Genomic DNA, 21,911 nt, shown 5'->3' on the forward strand with positions numbered 1-21,911 from the left:
GGAAGCAGCTTACTTAAATGTGTCAGTTTATGTAGTTTCATTCAGTTGCTTTCAAAAGCCAGACACACCCAAACATACTGATGTAAAGAACTTTTATTCTAGATTTTAAAGAGCCATCAGTACAATTTTGTAATTCGTCATTGCCTAACATATGGGAAACACCAGACAAATACATGACTTCCACTGACAGTTGCAATAATCAAAGCACTACCTGATTAGAAGGAGAAAAATTCATGATTCCTGAGATGTCTCTTCTCTTATTGGGATGGAGAACCCGTGGAAACCTCTGGTTCTTGTTCTTTGGTTAGGGAGATGCCAAATGAGTCACAGTATAGATGGATAAAGCGGTCCTGAAAAGTAGTGCTGTTTGACAGATACTGGCTAAAGGGAGTTTCCTTGAGTTGCACAGTAGTCAGATCAAACAAGGGGAAAGGCCTGGGGTAGGGAAAAAAATACTGTTACTGTTTTATGTCTGTTTAATACATCTGATTATCTGTTAAACATTGCCTTTAAAGAAAGTTTTCTTTCCCTTGGAAGTAAGGTTCTTCATTTTCTATACCAAACTAATTAAAATCCTTAGTTAAAATTTCATCTGGATCTATTCAATATGTGGATTTAATTGTACTTATGAGTTTTCACATGTACAATTCTCTAAGTACATTTGGGGAGGAATTCATAACTGGGGAATGATTATGATAATAAAATCAACATCCTTTTTGGTATATTTTTCTTGAATTTAGATAGAAAATACATAAGAGGATCATAGAAATCAGAAATGGGAGAGACCTCATTTCTTTTACAATATCCTCTTAAAAAAAACAGAAAACCTCTTCAACTGTTTAGAGAAAGAGTTAACATGTAAATAAAAATGGGGCAGTGTTAAGTATTAGTCTATAGTGGAATTCAAGTTAAAAAGCATTAAGATGTAGAGTTTTATAGTATTTAAAAATCAATAGTAAGGCAAGGATATATGCTCTTATGACACTTATTCAACATAGCACTGGAAGTTATAGCCAGTGCAATAAGGCAAGAAAAGAAAGTAAAGGCATACAGATAGGAAAGGGAGAATTGAAATCATCAGTATTTATAGATGACATCATTGTCTATGTAGAAAAATCCAAACAAATCTACAAAAAAATCTCTAGAGCCAATAAATGAACTCAGCAAGGTCACAGGATATAAAATAAACATAGAAAAATAAATTTTGTTTATATATATTGGCAATGAACACTTGGGCAATGAAATTAAAAATGTAGTCCCTTTCACACACAAAAAATGGAATACTTAGTGTAAATCTAACAAAACATGTAAAGGACTTGTATACCGAAAACTACAAAATGCTGATGAAATAAGATAAATAAACGGAGACATATACTGTGTACATGGATGGAAAAACTCAGCATTATAAAGATGCCAGTTCTCCATGAATTGATCTGTCATGTAATGGTAAAACAAAAATTAATACAACGCCAAATGCTGGTGAGGATGTAAAGAAACTAAATTATATATTGCTAGTGTTTGCAGTGTCTTAAAAAAAACTAACATGCAACCAGTCATTGCACTCCTAAGCATCTGTCCCAAAGAAATGAAAACTTATGTTTATACAAAAACCTGTACATGAATGTTCAGAGCATCTTTATGCATAATAGCCAAAAACTGGAAACATCCCAAATGTCCTTCAACAAGTAAATGTTTTAACAAACTGTGGTACATATATGCCATGAAAACTACTCAGCAATAAAAGGGAATAAACTGCTGATACACACAGCAACCTGGATGAATCTCCAACGAATTATACTGAATGAAAAAGGCCAGTCCCCAACGTTGCATAATACATGATCCTATTTATATACTATTCTTGAAATGACAAAATCATAGAAATGAAAAACAGCTCAATGGTTGCCAATTTAGGAGGAAACAACATGAATGATCCCTAGTTACAGAGCTGTTTTCCATCTTGACTGTATCAGTGTCAATGTCCTGGCTGTGGTATTGGCTATAGTTTTACAAATATCTACATATAGATACTGCACTATGGTTTGTTCGGCACATGGGGTTTCTTTGTATTCTTAAAAACTGCATGTGAATCAAAATTATCTTTTAAAAAGTTTTTTAAAAGGGAGGGGGATAGAAGTAAAAAGTTTAATCCACCAGGAAGGTATAAAAATAGGAACTTCTGTGTATCAGATGATATGACTTCAAACCTTATAAAACAAAGATTAGAAATATAAAGATAATTTGAGAAACTACAATCGTAGTGGAAATATTAATATGCCTTGCCTCCTGTTCAAACAGATCATCTGATGAAAAAAGACTGTAGAGCAGCACTTCTCCAACTTTAATGGGCACATCACCTGGGAGTTTGTAAAAGTACAGATTCTGATTCCATACATCTGGGGTGGGGCCCTGGAATCTACATTTCTAAACAAACTCACAGATGATGGCATGGCTGTATAGCAGTTTGAGTAGCAAGGATAGGTTGAAAAGGGGAGACATAAAGTGAAAAAATATTCTGAATGATGAGACAACCCCTATACACATGCAGCTTTCTTTCCCTAAGTTGGGTCCCAAAGACTTAAGTATACCAATATTCAGGCTTTCTCACAATCACAGAAAACTAACCAATCTGATCACATGGACCTCAGCCTTGTCTAACTCAATGAAACTATGAGGCATGCCATGTAAGGCCACCCAACGGATGGGTCATGGTGGAGAGTTCTGACAAAACGTGGTCCACTGGAGAAGGGAATGGCAAACCACTTCAGTATTCTTGCCTTAAGAACCCCATGAACAGTATGAAAAGGCAGAAAGATAGGACACTGAAAAATGAATTCCCCAGGTCGGTAGGTATCTAATATGTTACTGGAGATCAGTGGAGAAATAACTCCAGAAAGAATGAAGAGATGGAGCCAAAGCAAAAACACCCAGTTGTGGATGTGACTGGTGATGGAAATAAAGTCGAATGCTGTAAAGAACAATATTGCACAGGAACCTGGAATGTTAGGTCCATGAATCAAGGCAAATTGCAAGTGGTCAAACAGATGACAAGAGTGAACATCGACATTTTAGGAATCAGTGAATTAAAATGGACTGTAATGGGTAAATTTAACTCAGATGACCATTATATCTACTACTGTGGGCAAAAATCCCTTTGAAGAAATGGAGTAGCCATCATAGTCAACAAAACAGTCTGAAATGCAGTACTTGGATACAATCTCAAAAATGACAGAACGATCTCTGTTTGTTTCCAAAGCAAACCATTCAATATCACAGTAATTCAAGTTTATGCCCTGATCAATAATGCTGAAGAAGCTGAAGTTGAATGGTTCTATGAAGACCTACAAGACCTTCTAGAACTAACACCCAAAAAAAGATGTCCTTTTCATTATAAGGGACTGGAATGCAAAAGTAGGAAGTCAAGAAATACCTGGAGTAACAGGCAAATTTGACCTTGGAGTACAGAATGAAGCAGGGCAAAGGCTAATAGAGTTTTGCCAAGAGAACGCACTGGTCATAGCAAACACCCTCTTCCAACAACACAAGAGAAGACTCTACACATGGACATCACCAGGTGATCAACACCAAAATCAGACTGATTATATTCTTTGCAGCCAAAGATGGAGAAGCTCTATACAGTCAGCAAAAACAAGACCAGGAGCTGACTATGGCTCAGATCATGAACTCCTTATTGCCAAATTCAGACTGAAATTGAAGAAAGTAGGGAAAACCACTTGACCATTCAGGTATGACCTAAATCAAATCCCTTATGATTATACAGTGGAAGTGACAAATAGATTCAAGGGATTAGATCTGATAGACAGAGTACCTGAAGAACTATGGACAGAGATTCGTGACATTGTACAGGAGGCAGGGATCAAGACCATCCCCAAGAAAAAGAAATGCAAAAAGGCAAAATGGTTATCTGAGAAAGTGAAGTCGCTCAGTTCTATCCGACTCTTTGCAACCCCGTGGACTATAGCCCACCAGGCTCCTCTGTTCATGGGGTTTTCCAAGCAAGAATACTGGAGTGGGTTGCCATTTCCTTCTCCAGGGAATCTTCCCAACCCAGGAATCAAACCCAGGTCTCCTGCATTGCAGGTAGGTGCTTTAACCTCTGAGCCACCAGGGAAGCCCTAGAGGCCTTACAAATAGCTGAGAAAAGAAGAGAAGTGAAAGGCAAAAGAGAAAAGGAAAGATATTCCCATTTGAATGCAGAGTTCCAAAGAATAGCAAGGAGAGATAAGAAAGCCTTCCTCAGTGATCAGTGCAAAGAAATAGAGGAAAACAATAGAATGGGAAAGACTAGAGATCTCTTCAAGAAAATCAGAGACACCAAGGGAACATTTCATGCAAACATGGGCTCAATAAAGGACAGAAATGGTATGGACCTAACGAAGCAGAAGATATTAAGAAGAGGTGGCAAGGATACACAGAAAACTATACAAAAAAGATTTTCACAACCCAGATAATCACGATGGTGTGATCACTCACCTAGAGCCAGACATCCTGGAATGCGAAGTCAAGTGGGCCTTAGGAAGCATCACTACAAACAAAGCTAGTGGAGGTGATGGAATTCCAGTTGAGCTATTTCAAACCCTGGAAGATGATGCGGTGAAAGTGCTGCACTCAATATAAGCAAATTTGGAAAACTCAGCAGTGGCCACAGGACTGGAAAAGGTCAGTTTTCATTCCAATCCCAAAGAAAGGCAATGCCAAAGAATGTTCAAACTACCACACAATTGCACTCACCTCACACGCTAGCAAAGTAATGCTTAAAATTCTCCAAGCCAGGCTTCAACAGTACATGAACTGTGAACTTCCAGATGTTCAAGTTGGAACAGGCAGAGGAACCAGAGATCAAGTTGCCAACATCCACTGGATCATCAAAAAAGCAAGAGAGTTCCAGGAAAACATCTACTTCTGCTTTATTGACTATGCCAAAGCCTTTGACTGTGTGGATCACAACAAACTGTGGAAAATTCTTCGAGATGGGAATACTACCCCAATTGACCTTCCTCCTGAGAAATCTGTATGCAGGTCAAGACGCAACAGTTAGAACTGGACATGGAACAATAGATTGGTTCCAAATAGGGAAAGGACTATGTCAAGGCTGTATATTGTCACCCTGCTTATTTAACTTATATGCAGAGTAAATCATGAGAAACACTGGGCTGGATGAAGCACAAATTGGAATCAAGATTGCCGGAAGAAATATCAATAACCTCAGATATGAAGATGACACCACACTTATGGCAGAAAGTGAAGAAGAACTAAAGAGCCTCTTGAGGAAAGTGAAAGAGTAGAGTGAAAAAGTTTGCTTGAAACTCAACGTTCAGAAAACTAAGATCATGGCATCCAGTCCCATCACTTCATGGCAAATAGATGGGGAAAAATGGAAACAGTAACAGACTTTTTTTTGGGGGGGTGGGGGCTCCAAGATCACTGCAGATGGCGATTGCAGCCATGAAATTAAAGGACCCTTGCTCCCTGGAAGAAAAGTTATGACTAACCCAGACAGCATATTAAAAAGCAGAGACATTACTTTGCCAACAAAGGTCCATCTAGTCAAAGCTATGGTTTTTCCAGTAGTCATGTACGGATGTGAGAGTTGGACTATAAAGAGAGCTGAGCGCCAAAGAATTGATGCTTTTGAACTGTGGTGTTGGAGAAGACTCTTGAGAGTCCCTTGAACAGCAAGGAGATACAACCAGTCCATCCTAAAGGATATCAGTCCTGAATATTCATTGGAAGGACTGATGTTGAAGCTGAAACTCTAATACTTTGGCCACCTGATTCAAAGAACTGACTCATTTGAAAAGACCCTGATGCTGGGAAGGATTGCAGGCAGGAGAAGGGGACGACAGAGGATGAGATGGTTGGATGGCATCACCAACTCAATGGACATGAGTTTGAGTAAGCTCCAGGAGTTGGTGATAGACAGGGAAGTCTGGCGTGCTGCAGTCCATGGGGTCGCAAAGAGTTGGACATGACTGAGCGACTGAACTGAACTGAAGGAAAAGCTGATCAAATCACTCTACAGTAGAGGCCATGGTAGCAAACACAGAGTATCCAAGCAACTTTTCAGTAACCGGGATCTTAAATATGAGCAGACAGTCAAGGTTTTCCATATAATTGAAAGAAAAACTCTAGAATGAATGATGGAGAGCAAAACAAATGATCAGAAAACTTCCAAAGGAAACAGACTTCTCAGAAGAGAAAAAAACTCTATACATTCTCAAAGGATAAGAAATGGTATTGCATAGGAAAATGACAACAGGATGCTACATAAAAAAGGAATATTTGGAGACTAAAGAAATATTTGAAAATGAAAATGTGTTGTAAATATAGTAGCGAAAACAAAAGCAAGATAGTTGAGTCAATCTCTCAGAAAGCAGGGGAAAAAGACAAAAATACTGAAAATAGGAGAACTAAAAAAAAATCAAAAGATCAGCCCAGCAGATCCAACACTGGGCTAATAAAATATTCAGAAGGAAGAAAAGAGGGAACAGGGAATGGGAGGAAATTATCAAAGACATATCTGGAGAAAATCAGAGAACTTAACAAGCAGATTGAAAATGACCATTGAATAGTCTGTTTCTTTCATGGGTGGCAATTACGTGTATATTTGCTTTACAATAACTCATTAAACTGTATATTCATGAATTTATGGAATACATAGTTTTCTGTGTATATGTTATATTGTACAATTCTTTTTTTTTAAGTTAAGGGAAAAAAAGGGAGAGGCCCATCAAGTGTCCAATCCAGTGAATTAAAATAGACCTACATCATGACACATAATAAAATTTCAGGATGCTGAGAGCAAAAGATACTATAAGCTTCCAGAGAGAAAACAAGCAGGTTTCATACCAAAAATGAACTGAAGAATTAGAATGGCACTCTACCTCTCTACAGCAACTCTAAAAGCTGAAAGACGACAGAGCATTACCTTCAAAATTCTGAGGGAAATTACTGCTAACCTCGATTCTACACCTTGGCTGTGTTTTCAATAAAATATTAGTGTAGAATAAGAACATTGTCAGACATAGTCCTTAAAAATTACTACACAGCCTTTATGAAAGAAGCTAGCGCAGGAGAGCATATTCCATCATAGTGAAGAAGTAGATGAAGCCAGAGGAGGGGTCCAGGAAAAAGAGCTCCGACATAAGAGAAAGGCCAAGGGAGTCCTAGGCAAAGGCAGGAGGCAGAGTCCCAAGCTGAAAGTGTCACAGGTCACTAGTGACTGATTAGAATGCAAAACACAAGAGCCGTCCCTGGTGGTCCAGGGGGTAAGAATCCACTCTCCAATGCAGGGGACACGGTTCGATCCCCGGTCAGGGAACTAAGATCCCCATGCTGCAGGGCAGCTGAGCCCATGCAATGCAACTCGAGAAGCTTACTTGCCACAGTGAAGACCCAGCAGAGCCCAAAGAGAAGGGGAGCAGGCAAGGGGGAGAATCAAGGATTTCTTCCAGGTTTCGGGCTGAACAACTCTTCCAAGGAACGTGTAATTAGAAACACTCGAAGGGCAGGCATGCGAGCAGGGATGCTTTTAGACATGTTAAGTTTCAGTGGAGATAGTGAGTGTTAACTTACCTGGATGCGGAACTGACATCTAGGCAAGGCATGTAGGAGTCCGGTGCTGGCAGAGTAAAGATGGCAACCTAAGTCCCCACAGAGGAAAAGATCACCCAAAACAAAGTGTAGGCTGAGAAAAGAAGGCTTCTGACAGAGCCCTGAAGCTCCCGGATTTAAGGATGGGGCAGAAGAGGACCTGGCAAAAGCAGGATAAAGGGACAGGAGGAAAATGAAGAGCATGTGAGTGTATCAGGAAAACTAAGAGACGTGATTGTTTCAGGAAGGATGGTATGTTCAATAGCCAAGGAAGAAAAGGATTTAGAAGTGTCCCGTGACCATGCTCCTACTATAGGTGGCTCAGGTTCAGTCCCTGGTTGGATAACTAAGATCCCAAAGGCTGTGAGTGAGTGTGGCCAAAATAAATAAACACTTTTAAAAAAGAATGGTAAATTCTATGTTATGTGTATTTTACCATAATTAACAAGAAAATTGTGAATCCCATAAACTCTGGACTTTAGGAATAATAACTCGCCACATGAACGCTAGGGGGTTGTAGGGGAAACTGCAGGTCAGGAGGCAGGTGCTCTATGGGAACTTTCTGAACCGTCTGCTCAATTTTTCTGTAAACTTCAACTTGCTCTAAAAAAAATAAAATCTATTCTTTTAAATAAAAAAAAAAGTATCCAGTGAATTTAGTGACATGGAAGTCTCTGGTAACAAGGGCAACCATTTGTCTCCATTAGATTATTAAAGATTAAAAAGAATGATCTAATAGTTACGAAACTATAGTGAAATGGCACTCTCATACACTATTGCTGGAAATATAAGTAAGCATCATGTTTTTGATAGGTAATTTAGGAATATCTATCAAACATAAAATATATATAACCTCTGACCCAGAAATTCTACTGGTACAAATGTGCAAAGTTTAAGGATAAAAATGTTCAAAGCAGTTCTTTTATGCAAAAATGTGGGGCCAGGGTACAATGCCATTAAGAGGAAATAGAATAAATAAATGCAGTTAAAGAAACATATCCACCAGGACATATGTATACCTAGGGCTGAGTCATGCTGATATATGGCAGAAACCAACATGATATTGTAAAGCAGTTATCCTCTAATTAAAAATAAATAAATTTAAAAAAAAGAAATGTACCCAACAGATGTTTACACTATCCTCATAAATGAAGTACATATTATTGTACTAACACAGAACAATACCTATGACATAGTAACTATAGTATCCATGTTTCTAAAATGTATATATAGATAAAGATACGCATACACATTATACTATAATGCTAATATACATATATGTTTGTAAATACATAGATGAAAAGACAAAAATATAAAAGTGATTAGAGGTGAAGTCTATAAAAAGGGATTGGGGGGCAAAAGAGGGCTCTCATTTCTCCACTAGTTGGATTTTTTTTCCTAAGAATGTATTATTTTTATGAATTTTTTAAAAGAACATTAAAGGAAAAAATATTAAAAGCATCTGCTAAGACAACAGTGTGGGAGAAGTTCAAATGGCCACCGTCTGATACTTTACCGTTTCTGAGACAGGTTCTTGGCATAGATCTTACTGACAAAATCTTGGGCTTGAAATTTTAAGGGCGCTGCTTCGTCCTCCTTACAGGCCTCGAGGTGCTGGGAGGAGAACAGTTCGCTCAGATGCTGCAGCACTTGTGAGTGGGGCATGTCCTTTGCTGTGCAGAAGTTTAAGAGTGCATAGAACATCCCCTCCAGCCACTTGATGTTGAGGCTTATTCCCCCTAAACATCAGTGAGGAAGAAAACACCAGTGAGCCCACCAAAAAATGTCTATAGGGAACCTCGGACAAACCCCAGACAGAGGACAGCTGCCTTCTATCCAAGACAGTGTGGTTCTATGGACTTGGACATAAGCAAACACTCTTCCTTGCCAGACCGAGAGCCTGGGTGTGCCCTTTGTAACCCGCCATGTGTGGACCCTACCTGCAGATAGGTTAGTGCAGACATTGCTAATGGCAAATGCATCTTGGGAAATCGGTGGCATGGTTCTTTGCAATAAGGCACACTGCAAGATTATAGTCAGGAAAAGCCATTTGGTCCCAGAGGCTGCATCCTTTTGTTTAAACAGGCTCTCCTCTCTGGCTATTTCCAACTCATCCTTAGAGGGTCTGATTAATCACACTTCTCAGCTTTTCCTTTAAAAAGCCTGCTTCTTTAAAAAATTCTTTTTTTTCAAAGATTCTTTTAAAATGTGGATCATTTTTTAAAGACTTTACTGAATTTGTTACAATATTGCTTCTGTATATATGTATATACCTGTTGCTAAGCTGGTAAAGAATCCACCTGCAATGCAGGAGATCCGGGTTTGATCCCTGGGTTGGGAAGAACCCCTGGAGAAGGGAATGGCTACCCACTCCAGGATTCTGGCCTGGGGAATTTCATGGACTGTATAGTCCACGGGGTCACAAAGAGTCAGACACAACTGAGCGGCTTTCAGCTTTCATATATATTTGTAATTTATTTTATTTTTGGCCATGCTGGGTCTTCGCTTGTGTGCGGGCTTTTCTCTAGTTGCTGCAGGCGGGGGCTGCTCTCTAGCTGTGATGTACGGGCCCCTCGTTGCAGCGGCCTCTCTGGCTGCAGAAAACGAGCTCCAGGGCACTCAGGCGTCAGTGGTTTTGGCTCCGGGGCCTAGAGCACTGGCTCACAAGTGGCACAAGGGCGCAGCTGCTTTGCGGCACGTGGGATATTCCCAGATCAGGGACTGAGCCTGCATCTCCTGCATTGGCAGATGGATTCTCCACCACTGAACCTTCAGGGAAGCCCTGCTTCTGTTTTTTATGCTTTGGTTTTTTTGGCCACGAGGCATATGGGATTTTAGCTCCCCAACCAGGGATCGAACCCGAACCCCCTGCTTTGGAAGGCAAAGTCTTAACCACTAGACTGGCAGGGAAGTCCCTAAAAAGGCTGCTTTTTGCCACCAAAGTTGTTACCATATAAAACCTAAGTAGCTGAGAATGCCATCTAGTCCCCCACACACACCCTGAGCACAATCACACCGGGATTTAATAAGACAGCAACAGGTCAAGAGGAAGGTAATTTTCAAAAGTGCCAAAAATTTGGTGAGCCCTTACCAGCAGGGCTGTAGGGGCAGGTGGCCTGAAGAATCGCGGGGTCTTGGAGAGCAGTGGTGATCTCCTTATTGGCCCCCCAGATGTGGGCAAGATCTTCAGCACACTGATACTGGGGCCGCAAGATGTTAGTGTGATTCAGTAGGAGTTTCAACCTGCAAGTAAAGCCATCCAGGCAGGGAGTGCAGAGCCAGGACTGGAATGAACAGGCACGTGATCCACGGAGGGCACATCCAGCCCCAACCACACAGTCCGCTGCACAGCGCAGCCCAGAGGCAGATGCAGGTGTGGGTCAGCCCTGAGGGCACAACCCCTTAGCCGGACGGTTCGCCCATCCTTCTCAGATACACTTATTGAAAGTTACCACGAGCCAGGCGCTGGACCCAGCACTAGACGTACCAAAAGGATATCTGACACATGCTCTCCATCAACTTGCATGCTGCTGACCCGTATACAAGGGAACACGAGTCAACTTCAAGCAGTTGAAAGTGAAAGTCGCTCAATCGTGTCTGACTCTTTGCGACCCCATGGACTATACAGTCCATGGAATTCTCCAGGCCAGAATCCTGGAGTGGGTAGCCTTTCCCTTCTCCAGGGGATCTTCCCAACCCAGGGATCGAACCCAGGTCTCCTGCATTGCAGGCAGATTCTTTACCAGCAGAGCCACAGGGGAAGCCCCAAGTAGGTGGAAGCAACGCTCTGTTTCCACTCTAAACATTTGCACATCAAAGAAAATGTCCCATCCACAAGTGCTGTTGGTGGAAAAATGGGGAGGACACAATTTCAAAGGCTGGCTTGGGCCCTTCTGCCGATGAATATGCTTCCACCTTATGACTGGGAATGGTCAACTCCGAGAGGTAGGGGCAGGGGTGGACGTGAGGTGAGAGAGGTCCTGCCAGTCCTGTGCTCACTAACAAGATACCTGGATACTGGGATGGCAGAGACAAAGCTGTACACAATGCAGTCTTTCCCAAGCCGAGTTTGAATTTCTACGCAGATATTAGGCAGCTGAGATGGCAGGCAGCAGAGGAATACCACATTGGCCCATTCAACCAGAGAAGTGTTCTGGTAAAAGCACTGGATTCCCAGTTTCTTGAATTCATCTGAGAGGGAATAAAAGAAGTCGGATAGATCACAATACAGAAGACTTTGGACTCAACATCAACTTTGGGGAAAGTGAACATCGCAGTCCTGTCTGACTCTTTGCGATCTCATGGACTGTAGCTTGCCCGGCTCCTCGGTCCATGGAATTCTCCAGGCCAGAGTACTGGAGTGTGTTGCCATTTCCTCCTCCAGGAGATCATCCCGATTGAACCTGGGTCTTCTGCATTGCAGGCAGATTCTTTACCAATTGAGCCACTAGAGAAGCCCCCAACTTTGGGGGGAGAGTGGCAACGATTTTATCTCGTCACCACATGTGGCTTCCTAGGTGGCGCTAGTGGTAAAGAACCTGTCTGCCAATGCAGACACCCATTCGATCCCTGGGTCGGAAAGATTCCCTGGAGGAAGGAATGGCAACCCACTCCAGTATTCTTGCCTGGAGAATCCCATGGACAGAGGAGCCTGAGAGGTATAGTCCATGGGGTCATGAAGAGTCAGACATGACTTGGTGACTAAACCACCAGTGGGGAATCCTCACAAGAACCTTATGAGACAGAGGCCAGTATTGTCCCTATATTATAGGGACATAATATCTCCCTATAAACTATATATCCCTATATTTAGAGGTGAAAACTGAAGATTTGAGAATCACGTGACTGGGAATTTCCTGGCTTCCAGTGGTTAGGACTCTGGGCTTCCACTGCAGGGGCATGGGTTTGATCCCTGATCGGGTGAAGACAAGCAACCAAAGCGAAACAAAACATGCTCTTTATAAAACAGAATTGCGTGACTGGGACAAAGTTAAACAGCTTAATTGGCTTGAATTGGTGGGAAAGACTGAGAGAGTGGAAGAGGGCAGAGGCCAGGAGTAATTTGGGAAATTCTGCTTGTAGTTTCAGTAAAGTGTACACAATTTCATGTCAACAAGATATTTACAAACACAGAGAGAAACATAATAACTCACATCCTTGCTAAAACCACTCCTTGGTAGTTAATCATTTGATTGTACTTATGTGACCTGAGGGTTTCCCAGGTGGCTCAGTGGTAAAGAATCCATCTGCCAATGCGGGAGACACGAGTTCGATCCCTGGTCCGGGAGGATCCCAAATGCCATGGAGAAGCTAAGCCTATGAGCCACAACTGCTGAGCCTGTGCTCTCAAGCCTGGGAGCCACACCTACTGAAACCCACGCACCCAAACACTGGTATTCTGCAACAAGAGAAGCCACTGCAATGAGCTAGTCCACATACTGCAACTAGAGAGTAGCCCCCATTCGCTGCAGCTAGAGAAAAACCCTCACAGCAGCAAAGACCCAGTGCAGCCATAAAATAAACAAATAAATTAAATTTTAAAAAAAGAACCTACTATATAGCACAGAAAATTACGCTCAATCTTTTGTATCACCTATGTGGGAAAAGAATCTGAAAAAGAACATATATATTTATATGTATGTTTAACCAAATCACTTTATTGTACATCTGAAACCAACACCTTATACATCAACTACACTTTAATTAAAAAATAATTAAAACTAATTTGCAGCAAAGAAAAAGTACAAACTGTACGATTCCATTTGTACAAAATTCTACAGAGTGTAAACTAATTGGCAGAGACAGAAATTAGATCAGTGGTTTCCTGAGTGGGACCTGTAGGGAGGTGGAGAGGTTTATGACTTGACTGTGTCTATGCTTTCATAGGAGCATACAGGTGTTAAAACATCAGACTGTACACTTAAAAATTTTTTTTAAAAATATTTATTTATTTGACTGTGCCAGATCTTAGTTGCAACATGTGAGATCTTTAGTTGCAGCATGTGGGGTCTAACTCCCTGACCACAGATAGACCCAGGCCCCTTGCCTTGGGAGCATGGAGTCTCAGCCACTGAAACAGCCGGGAAGTCCCTCAAACTGTACACCTTCAAAATGTGCAGTTTATAATGTACAAAGTGTGTCTCAATAAAGCTGTACCTGTTCTTTGACCTAGTAATTTTTTTTAAAAAATTATGAATCAGGAAGTCCTACTAAGTAGGGCACAGTTACAGAAATATCATAAGTCATACTTTAAAATCATGATTTTGAAGAATGTCGAATAATACGCACATGATTCATTAACTGTAAAAAGCAGGACACAAAAAGCTTTGCATAGTATTATTTACTGGTATAATCTGATATAATCAGAAGAAAAAATGGAGAAGAAATGATAACTCTGATAAGGAAATTACAGGTAGTTATTATTTACTTCCCTATAGAGTCATTTTCTAAATTTTTTATAAGATGCATGTATTATTTTACATTTTTAAAATTATTGAAATATAATTTGCACACAGTGCATCACACAGATCTTAAGTAAATAGTTTGATTCTTTTTGACAAATGCAGACACCCATGGAATTTGCACCTTTCTCAAGAAACAGAATGTTTACATCTGCCCAGAAAGTTCCCTGGGGCCTCTTCTCAGTCTCCCCAGAAGCAATCACTGTTCTGATTTCTACCACCAGAGGTTAATAAATGGAATCACTGCAAAACATTTAAAAAATTTTTTCAGTACATGGTATTATTATTTTTTTTGACTCTGCCACACGGCATGCAAGATCTTAGCTCCCCAACCAGGGATCGAACCTGTGCTCCCTGCAGTGGAAGCACGGAGTCCTAACCACCGGAAAGCCAGAGAAGTCCCCAGTAAATGGTATTTTTGAAAACACAAGGCCAAATGTTTGGAAGTGGTAAACACCACTCGGATTCTAACTGGTCCAGTTAGAAGATTTGAATTCTGTTTGGAAAGCTTCTCTGTATCAAAGACCCAGAAAGACATCTGGCCACAGGGTGCAGGGAGGAGAGATGGATAAAAATGTTTGGGTGGAAAAGAAAAGCACTTTAAGGAACAAGTTTAAAAAAAAATGTTTCTGGGACCTCCCTGGTGGTCCAAAGGCTAAGACTCTGTGCTCTCAATGCAGGGGGCCCAGGTTCCATCCCTGGTCGGAGAACTAGATCCCACATGCCGAGACTGAAAAAAGATCCTGAATGCCACAATGATGGTTAAAGATCCCAAGTGCCACAGCTAAGACCCAGTGCAGCCAAATAAAGTATTGAAATTAAAAAAAAACTCTCCAGCTTTTCTCAGGGCTAGCAAGTTGAGAACTCGGTCGGCTGTGTGTAAGGATTCCTCTTTCGAGGGGCCCTTTCCAAACGGCCTGCCCCATGCTCCTCACCCAGGGTCTCTGGCCTCCGAGTGGAGATCTGCAGATTCTCAGCAGGGATGGGGACGAGCTGGAGCAGAGTGCGTGCCAGTTGCTTCCCAAGGTGGCCACCTCCGATGATGCCCACCTTTAATGCGTCGTCATCCTGAGCTTCTTCACACAACCCAGTCAAGTGACATTTAGACGTTCGCTTCTCCGGTACTGATTTTCTGGAGAATGATTCTCTGGAGAATGAACACAGACACACACAAATATCAAGACATGCACGCGTGTTGTATGAAAGGAGAGAAGGTTAGCACTCCCCTTGACAAGGATGGAAGAAGCTCTTGGGCCTGAGAACATGCGTAGGGTTAAAGCATTCCCACCTACTTCGTGGCATCTAACCACTGTTTTTAAAGAGACAAGTGACCCCAACATTCATTGCAGCACTGTTTACAATAGCTAGGACATGGAAGCAACATAGATGCCCATCGGCAGATGAATGGATAAGAAAGTTGTGGTACAAATACACAATAGAATATTACTCAGCTATGAGAAAGAATGTGTTTGAGTCAGTTTTAGTGAGGTGGGTGAAACTGGAGCCTATTATACAGAGTGAAGTAAGTCAGAAAGAGAAACACCGATACAATATATTAACACATAAATATATATGGAATTTAGAAAGATGGTAACGATGACCCTATGTGCAAGGTAGCAAAAGAGACACAGATGTAAAGAACAGACTTTTGGACTATGTGGGAGAAGGTGAGGGTGGGATGATTTGAGAGACTAGCATTGAAACATATATATTACCATAGTTAAAATAGATGACCAGTACAAATGCGATGCATGGAGCAGGGCACTCAAAGACAGTACTCTGGGACAACCCAGAGGCCTGGGGTGGGGAGGGAGCTGGGAGGGGATTCAGGATGTGCACCCGTGGTGGATTCATGTTAATGTATGGCAAAAAGCACCATAATGTTGTAAAATAATTATCTTCCAATTTAAATAAATTAATTTTAAAAAAAGACGTGCACTCCCTAAGCCCTTTGTGACTGTCAATTTCTGACGTTCTCTGCTTTAACTTCCTCAAATGCAGCCTGCTGTGCCACCTTAAGTCCTTCAGAGAGAAGCATTCCAACTATGTGTCACTGACCCAGCTTCAGGCTTCCCTGGTGGCTTAATGGGTAAAGAATCCACGTGCCAATGCAGGAGACGCAGGTTCGATCCCTGGGTTGGGAAGATTCCCTGGGGAAGGAAATGGCAACCCACTCCAGTATTCTTGCCTGGGAAATCCCATGGACAGAGGAGCCTGGTGGGCTACAGTCCACGGGGTCACAAAGAGTCGGACTTGACTCAGCGACTAAACAACAACAACAAGGACCCAGCTTCTCTGGATGCAATGAAATGTTCCTCCTTAATTTTCCAAAGAGTAAAGCATACTCCTTTCAAAAAATCAGAACTTGTTTAAAACCTTCTTAAATGAACTTTTTTGGGGTTACATGTACTGTGCATTTCCCTGACTTCTTAAACGCAAGGTCTGACTGTTTAACTGTTTGTCGCAGGACCGTCACTGGGAACAGCCACATCATACCTTATCCCGGAACACAGTCCACTGCTTCCTGCATGGACAGCGGTCCATTTCCATCTCCACCAGGACAAGTGCACCCCTCTCCTGCGATACACCTCCTCTCCTAGTTTGCTATTTCAGTTCTGCACACACCCAGGAAACCACGTAACTTAGCTTTTTCTCCAACGTGATGATTTATCAAAGAAAATGGTTTATAAGGGAAACAGACCTGAGAAAGGGAGGATCAAGGATTTGAGGCCACTCTTTCTGGAGATTCACTCACAGATTCAAACGCTGGATGTGTTTCCTTGGCCCAAGCTGAACAAAGTCTCACCCCTGAATACATAAGGCATCATTTTATGCTGTTATAGGACGATCTGATATTTGTGGGGCTTCCCTGGTAGCTCAGTTGGTAAAGAATCCACATGCAATGCAGGAGACCCCGGTTCGATTCCTGGGTCAGGAAGATCCGCTGGAGAAGGGATAAGCTACGCACGCCAGTATTCTTGGGCTTTCCTGGTGGCTCAGCTGATAAAGAATCTGTCTGCAATGCAGGAGACCTGGGTTCGATCCCTGGGTTGGGAAGATCCCCTGGAGAAGGGAAAGGCTACGCACTCCAGTATTCTGGCCCAGAGAATTCCATGGACTGTGTAGTCCATGGGGTTGCAGAGTCGGACGTGACTGACTTTCACCTTCACTTCAGTTACAGTTGTTCTGTATTTCTGTGGAAACTGGAGTCTTCACTCCAGAGCTTCCATCTAAGCATGACAAGCCGCATTCTGTGTGAGGCTTCTCTTTTGGCTGAGAGGAGAGCGTTCTCCCACTGTGCCCGATCCTTCCAAATAGACGCCGCCTCCTGAGAATGGCCCTGGGTGGCTTCTGGTCACACGTCTTTGGGGGCGGCCCGCACGTGTACGCTTCCCTATCGCTCAGCCAGCCAGCAAACTGCTGAGTGCCCGGCCTCCTCAGGTATGTGCTGTACCCTTAATACGCTTGATTGGGATCTGGGCCCCCCATCTGGGAGTTAATCTAATGTCAGGAAAGTAAGCTGAGAAGTAGACTGAGGGGTGGGGGTTGGGGAGGCGACAAATGCTCCAAGAGTGACCTAGAGTTACAGAATCCAGGAGCCTTAGTCCCAAGTACTTGGCTCTTCAGTTCAGTTCAGTTTAGTCGCTCAGTCGTGTCCGACTCTTTGCGACCCCATGGACTGCAGCACGCCAGACCTCCCTGTCCATCACCAACTCCCAGAGTTCATCCAAACCCATGTCCATTGAGTCGGTGATGCCTCTTATTCTAGTGTCAAGAAGCCAGGACTGGACTGAGAGCTTCTTTGAAAAGCAGTATTCCTGTTTTCAGGCTAGTCATCTGGCCATAGGGATCCCCAAAGTCCCTGGAAGCTTTCTTGTGAGGAGGCATTCCACTGTTAGCCCGAAAAGAAAAAAAAAAAAATGACCCTCATTTTCAGCCAAGAGAAATGAAATGGCCAGTCATTAGTTGCTGTGGAAGACAAGCTGGTTGTCCTGATGAGAGAGTGAATGGATGGATGGGTGAATGGATGACTTAATCAGTCTACTCACCAAAAGGAAATCACCATTAACCCATGCCACTTTACATAACCACAGCCCAGGCACTCTGGTATGCATCTCCCCAGTGCTTTCAGACCAGGAGTACTTCAGTGTAGCTTACACAAGGTAGGAAGACACTTCCCCTGCCAAAGTTATTCTCCAATATAAAAAGTTTAAGTCATCTGGATTCTCTGTGGTGAGATTCTTCTCTATCTACCTGAACCTAGAGACCCAGCGTACCTCAAATTATGGAGTAGCTTGCAGAAGAAGGTTGCGTGGGCACAGGCCTTGATCATCAGGCCATGAGAACGGCCCAGCAAATACAGCCAGCTGTGGTCTTCCTCATGAATCCCGGACTCAAACTTCAGGGTCTCAAGATCCTCTAGCAGGTCCATCTCCAAGCCAGCATCTACTGCAGTGACAGATGCCAATCATTTCAACCCCCTGTCCCCCAAGAAGGAGCGGGGCATGTGCCCAAGTCGCTGGTTCTCCTGATGGTGGTTTCAGCACCTCCCCTCTCAGTTCCAAACTGGCAGCTCCCATCCATTTCTCTGAGTGTGAGTCCTAGAGGATTCCTAAGCACTGACTACCCATGAATCTGGCTTTCTTGGTGGCTCAGCAGTAAAGAATCAGCCTGCAATGCAGGAGATCCAGGAGACACAGGTTCAATCCCTGGGTTGGGAAGATCCCCTGGAGGAGGAAATGGCAACCCACTCCAGTATTCTTGCCAGGAAAACCTCATGAACAGAGGAGTCTGGCGGGCTACAGCCCATGGGCTCATGAAGAGTTGGACACGACCGAGTGACTACTGAGCCTACACCCATGAATCAGGAATACTGGATTCATGAAAAACCTGGACAAGATCCACGTAGGTTCCGGGCACATTTTTCAGCACCTGTATTTCCACGAGCAATGGGTTTCACAGGCGCACTTGGGCCAGGATGTTTTTCCCTTCTATTCTCTTAGAAATAGGACTGGACACTTAGACCACATTTCACAGAAATTCACCCCTTTCCCCAAACTCTCTTTTTCCACAGGGTAGAAAAGAACCTAGACTAAATACCATGATCCTCTGTCTAGAGCAGGGATATCTAGATTTTAGAAAATGAAGCCAGAGATGTATCAGCCCTTCTATGTGTATCTCTCACCAACCAAACTGAGGAAAAGGTGGTTCTGATCCTCAGTACGTCTCATCCTGGAAAGTAAGAACTACATTTTCAGGGAGGATTACCCATGAAAGTTGTCATTATGACTCCTTAGCTACCAGGTTACTTCAGTCTTGGAGCCTTAAAGGGGCCAGCCCCACCTAGAGGTTTTCCAGACCTACCCCATAAGGGCATGAATTCCTTCGATACTTTCAGAGTACTACACCAGGGCAGTCTGGGATCCTTCTTATCCCAACAGAAGGTTCTGGACTTCTAGATGTTTTTCTTTTTGCATACTCCAATATCATTCAAATCTTAGCACTACTCAGGAGTTAACTTTTCAAGCCCCTCCTTTTTGTGTTCAAGAAATCAATGTGTAAATAATAAATAAAATGATAAACAATAGATAAAATAAATTCTGGGGATCTGATGTACATCATGGTGACTATAGGTAACAACACAGCACTGTCTACTTTAAATTTGCCAAGAGTAGATCTTAAGTGTTCTCACCACACACACACAAATGATAACCGTGAGAAAATTTTATTGCGGTGAAATTCACAAAACAGCCATTCATAAGTGAACAATTCGGGGGAGGACCGAGGAGAGCGAACACCCCGGGAGTGAAGAAGGGCAGGCAGGCCCGGTGCTCCCACGCACACTTCGGTGACCCCGCAGCCGGTCGGGCGGCTAAAGAGCTCATGTACCCGGACACACGCACCGGCGCAGAACAAAGGGCCAGACATGCTCCAAACCCACTCCGCCTCCTGGCTCTCCTCGGCCCGGGTTACCTGCGCAGGTGGGGTGCTCCTGGTCAGGAGCTGGCTCTTTCAGTAAAACAGCATCCTTGGAAGCTAGAGATTCGACATCACCAAAGTAGCTGAGCCTTCACTGAGCCCTGGGCTCCTTGAAACGAGGCTCATTGCTTTTCCTGAGTGAAGAACTCCTCTTAAAGGCCATTCTTTACAGAGCAGTGTCGGTCCTGTTAATGTTCTCCTCAAAAGAGATTCCATACCACACTTCCCTGGTAGTACAGTGAACAGAAATCTGCCTGCCAATGCATGGGTCACAGATTCAAGCCCTGATTCAGGAAGACTCCATATGCCAGGAACAACTAGCCCGTGAGCTGCAACTACTGAACCCGCGAGCTGCAACTAATGAAGCCTGTTCACCTGCAGTCCGAGCCCAGCAATGAAAGAAATTGCAGCAATAGGAAACCCTTGCACCACAACAAAGAGTGGCCCACAGCAATGAAGACCCAGCACAAGGAAAAATAAGTTAATAAATAATTTTTTTTAAAAAGAAAAAAAAATGAACAATTTGATATATTCGGTGTTGCTCACCCACTACCTCTAGTTCCAAGACATCCTCATCCCCCTCCAAAGGAAGCGTGACTTGTGAAGCAGTCACCCCCCCATTTCCCCCCCACACACACCCACCCCCAAAGCCCTAGGCAACAACACATCTGTCTCTTGTCTCTATGGAATTACCTTTCCTGGCTATTTCCCATCAACAGTAGATGTTGTTCAGTCGCTAAATCATGTCTGACTCCTTGCGACCCCAGGGACTGCAGCACGCCAGGCTTCCCTGTCCTTCACCATCTCCCGGAGTTTGCTCGTTTAAACTCACGTCCATTGAGTCAGTGATGCCACCGAACCATCTCATCCTCTGTCGCCCCCATCTCCTCTTGCCTTCAATCTTTCCCAGCATCAGGGTCTTTTCCAATGAGCCAGCTCTTCACATCAGGAGGTCAAAGTATTGGAGCTTCAGCTACAGCACCAGCCCTCCCAATGAATATTCAGGCTTGATTTCACATGAATGGAATCATAAAAAATGCAACCTTTAGTATCTGGCTTCTCTGATCCCTTTTATAGGAGGGCTCTTAGGTCACCTTGCTCTCGATCTCTTTAAAAGCAAAGTCTCCAGCACTTGAGGTGAAGAGCAAACAAGGTCTCAAGTCTAAGAAACCCTTCCTTAGACCGTAACTGTGGGTTGTAGTGCAGGCTAAGTCGTTTCGACTGTGTCTGACTCTTTGCAACCCCATGGACTGTAGCCCACCAAACTCCTCTGTCCATAGGATTCTCTAGGCAAGAATACTGGAGTGGGTTGCCATGCCCTCCTCCACTGGATCTTCCCCGACCCAGGATTCAAACCCACATCTCCTGCGGCTCCTACCTTGCAGGCAGATTCTTTACCGCTGAGCCACCAGAAAAGCCCATAACATTGGGTGAGCCACTCGAATGTTGTAAGTGATGTTTCCTGATCCAAAGGAAAGAGAAGCTCAAAACGTCCCAGCTCAGCACAACGAGGTATAGGTTGACTTGTACCGGCATTGGATTCCAGATCCATCCTTTACTTACATGTTCTTGAAAATGGGGATCAGCTGGTTGTGGCTTTGTAACACACGCAGGTGGCTAGGCAGAACTACATTTTCCGGCATCCTTCTCCCTGTCTGTTTCCAGCGAGCATGTGCCGCCACAGAGCTTTCCCTGCAGGACTGGAGGTGGACGAGTTTGGGGGTGGCACTTTTGCTGTCTGAGGGCAGCGGTTGAGCTGACGACTGCTATACCTTCCCCAGATCCTCCTGCAGCTTCTCACACTCCTGGGCCACATGTGTGTTCAGCTGCATGACAAAGGCCACCAGCAAATTGCCCCTG

General features: G+C 43.3%; 1 protein-coding gene and 1 non-coding gene across 4 annotated transcripts; one reads left to right on the forward strand and one right to left on the reverse strand.

The window, feature by feature from the left end:
• Positions 1 to 91: 91 nt before the first annotated feature.
• On the reverse strand, positions 92 to 19,343 carry NOXRED1 (NADP dependent oxidoreductase domain containing 1). 3 transcript variants are annotated; one of them, XM_020904629.2, is made up of 7 exons: positions 19,258 to 19,343; positions 18,350 to 18,521; positions 15,008 to 15,219; positions 11,622 to 11,802; positions 10,703 to 10,854; positions 9,128 to 9,350; positions 92 to 435 (listed from the first exon to the last, which is right to left on the reverse strand). In XM_020904629.2, exons 1-7 carry the CDS (start codon positions 19,301 to 19,303, stop codon positions 258 to 260), a joined length of 1,164 nt encoding a protein of 387 aa, XP_020760288.2. In that variant the 5' UTR covers positions 19,304 to 19,343; the 3' UTR covers positions 92 to 257. The 3 variants fall into 3 exon arrangements, with proteins under 3 accessions (XP_020760288.2, XP_020760291.2, XP_020760290.2); XM_020904632.2 differs by having other exon boundaries at positions 19,262 to 19,335; XM_020904631.2 differs by having other exon boundaries at positions 19,173 to 19,262.
• On the forward strand, positions 15,265 to 15,390 carry LOC139035802 (U6atac minor spliceosomal RNA). Its single transcript, XR_011488512.1, has one exon. It is a non-coding gene; the product is annotated as a U6atac minor spliceosomal RNA (small nuclear RNA).
• Positions 19,344 to 21,911: the final 2,568 nt, after the last annotated feature.

This window comes from Odocoileus virginianus, chromosome 6, assembly GCF_023699985.2.
Source record: "Odocoileus virginianus isolate 20LAN1187 ecotype Illinois chromosome 6, Ovbor_1.2, whole genome shotgun sequence".
Lineage (NCBI taxonomy): Eukaryota > Metazoa > Chordata > Mammalia > Artiodactyla > Cervidae > Odocoileus > Odocoileus virginianus.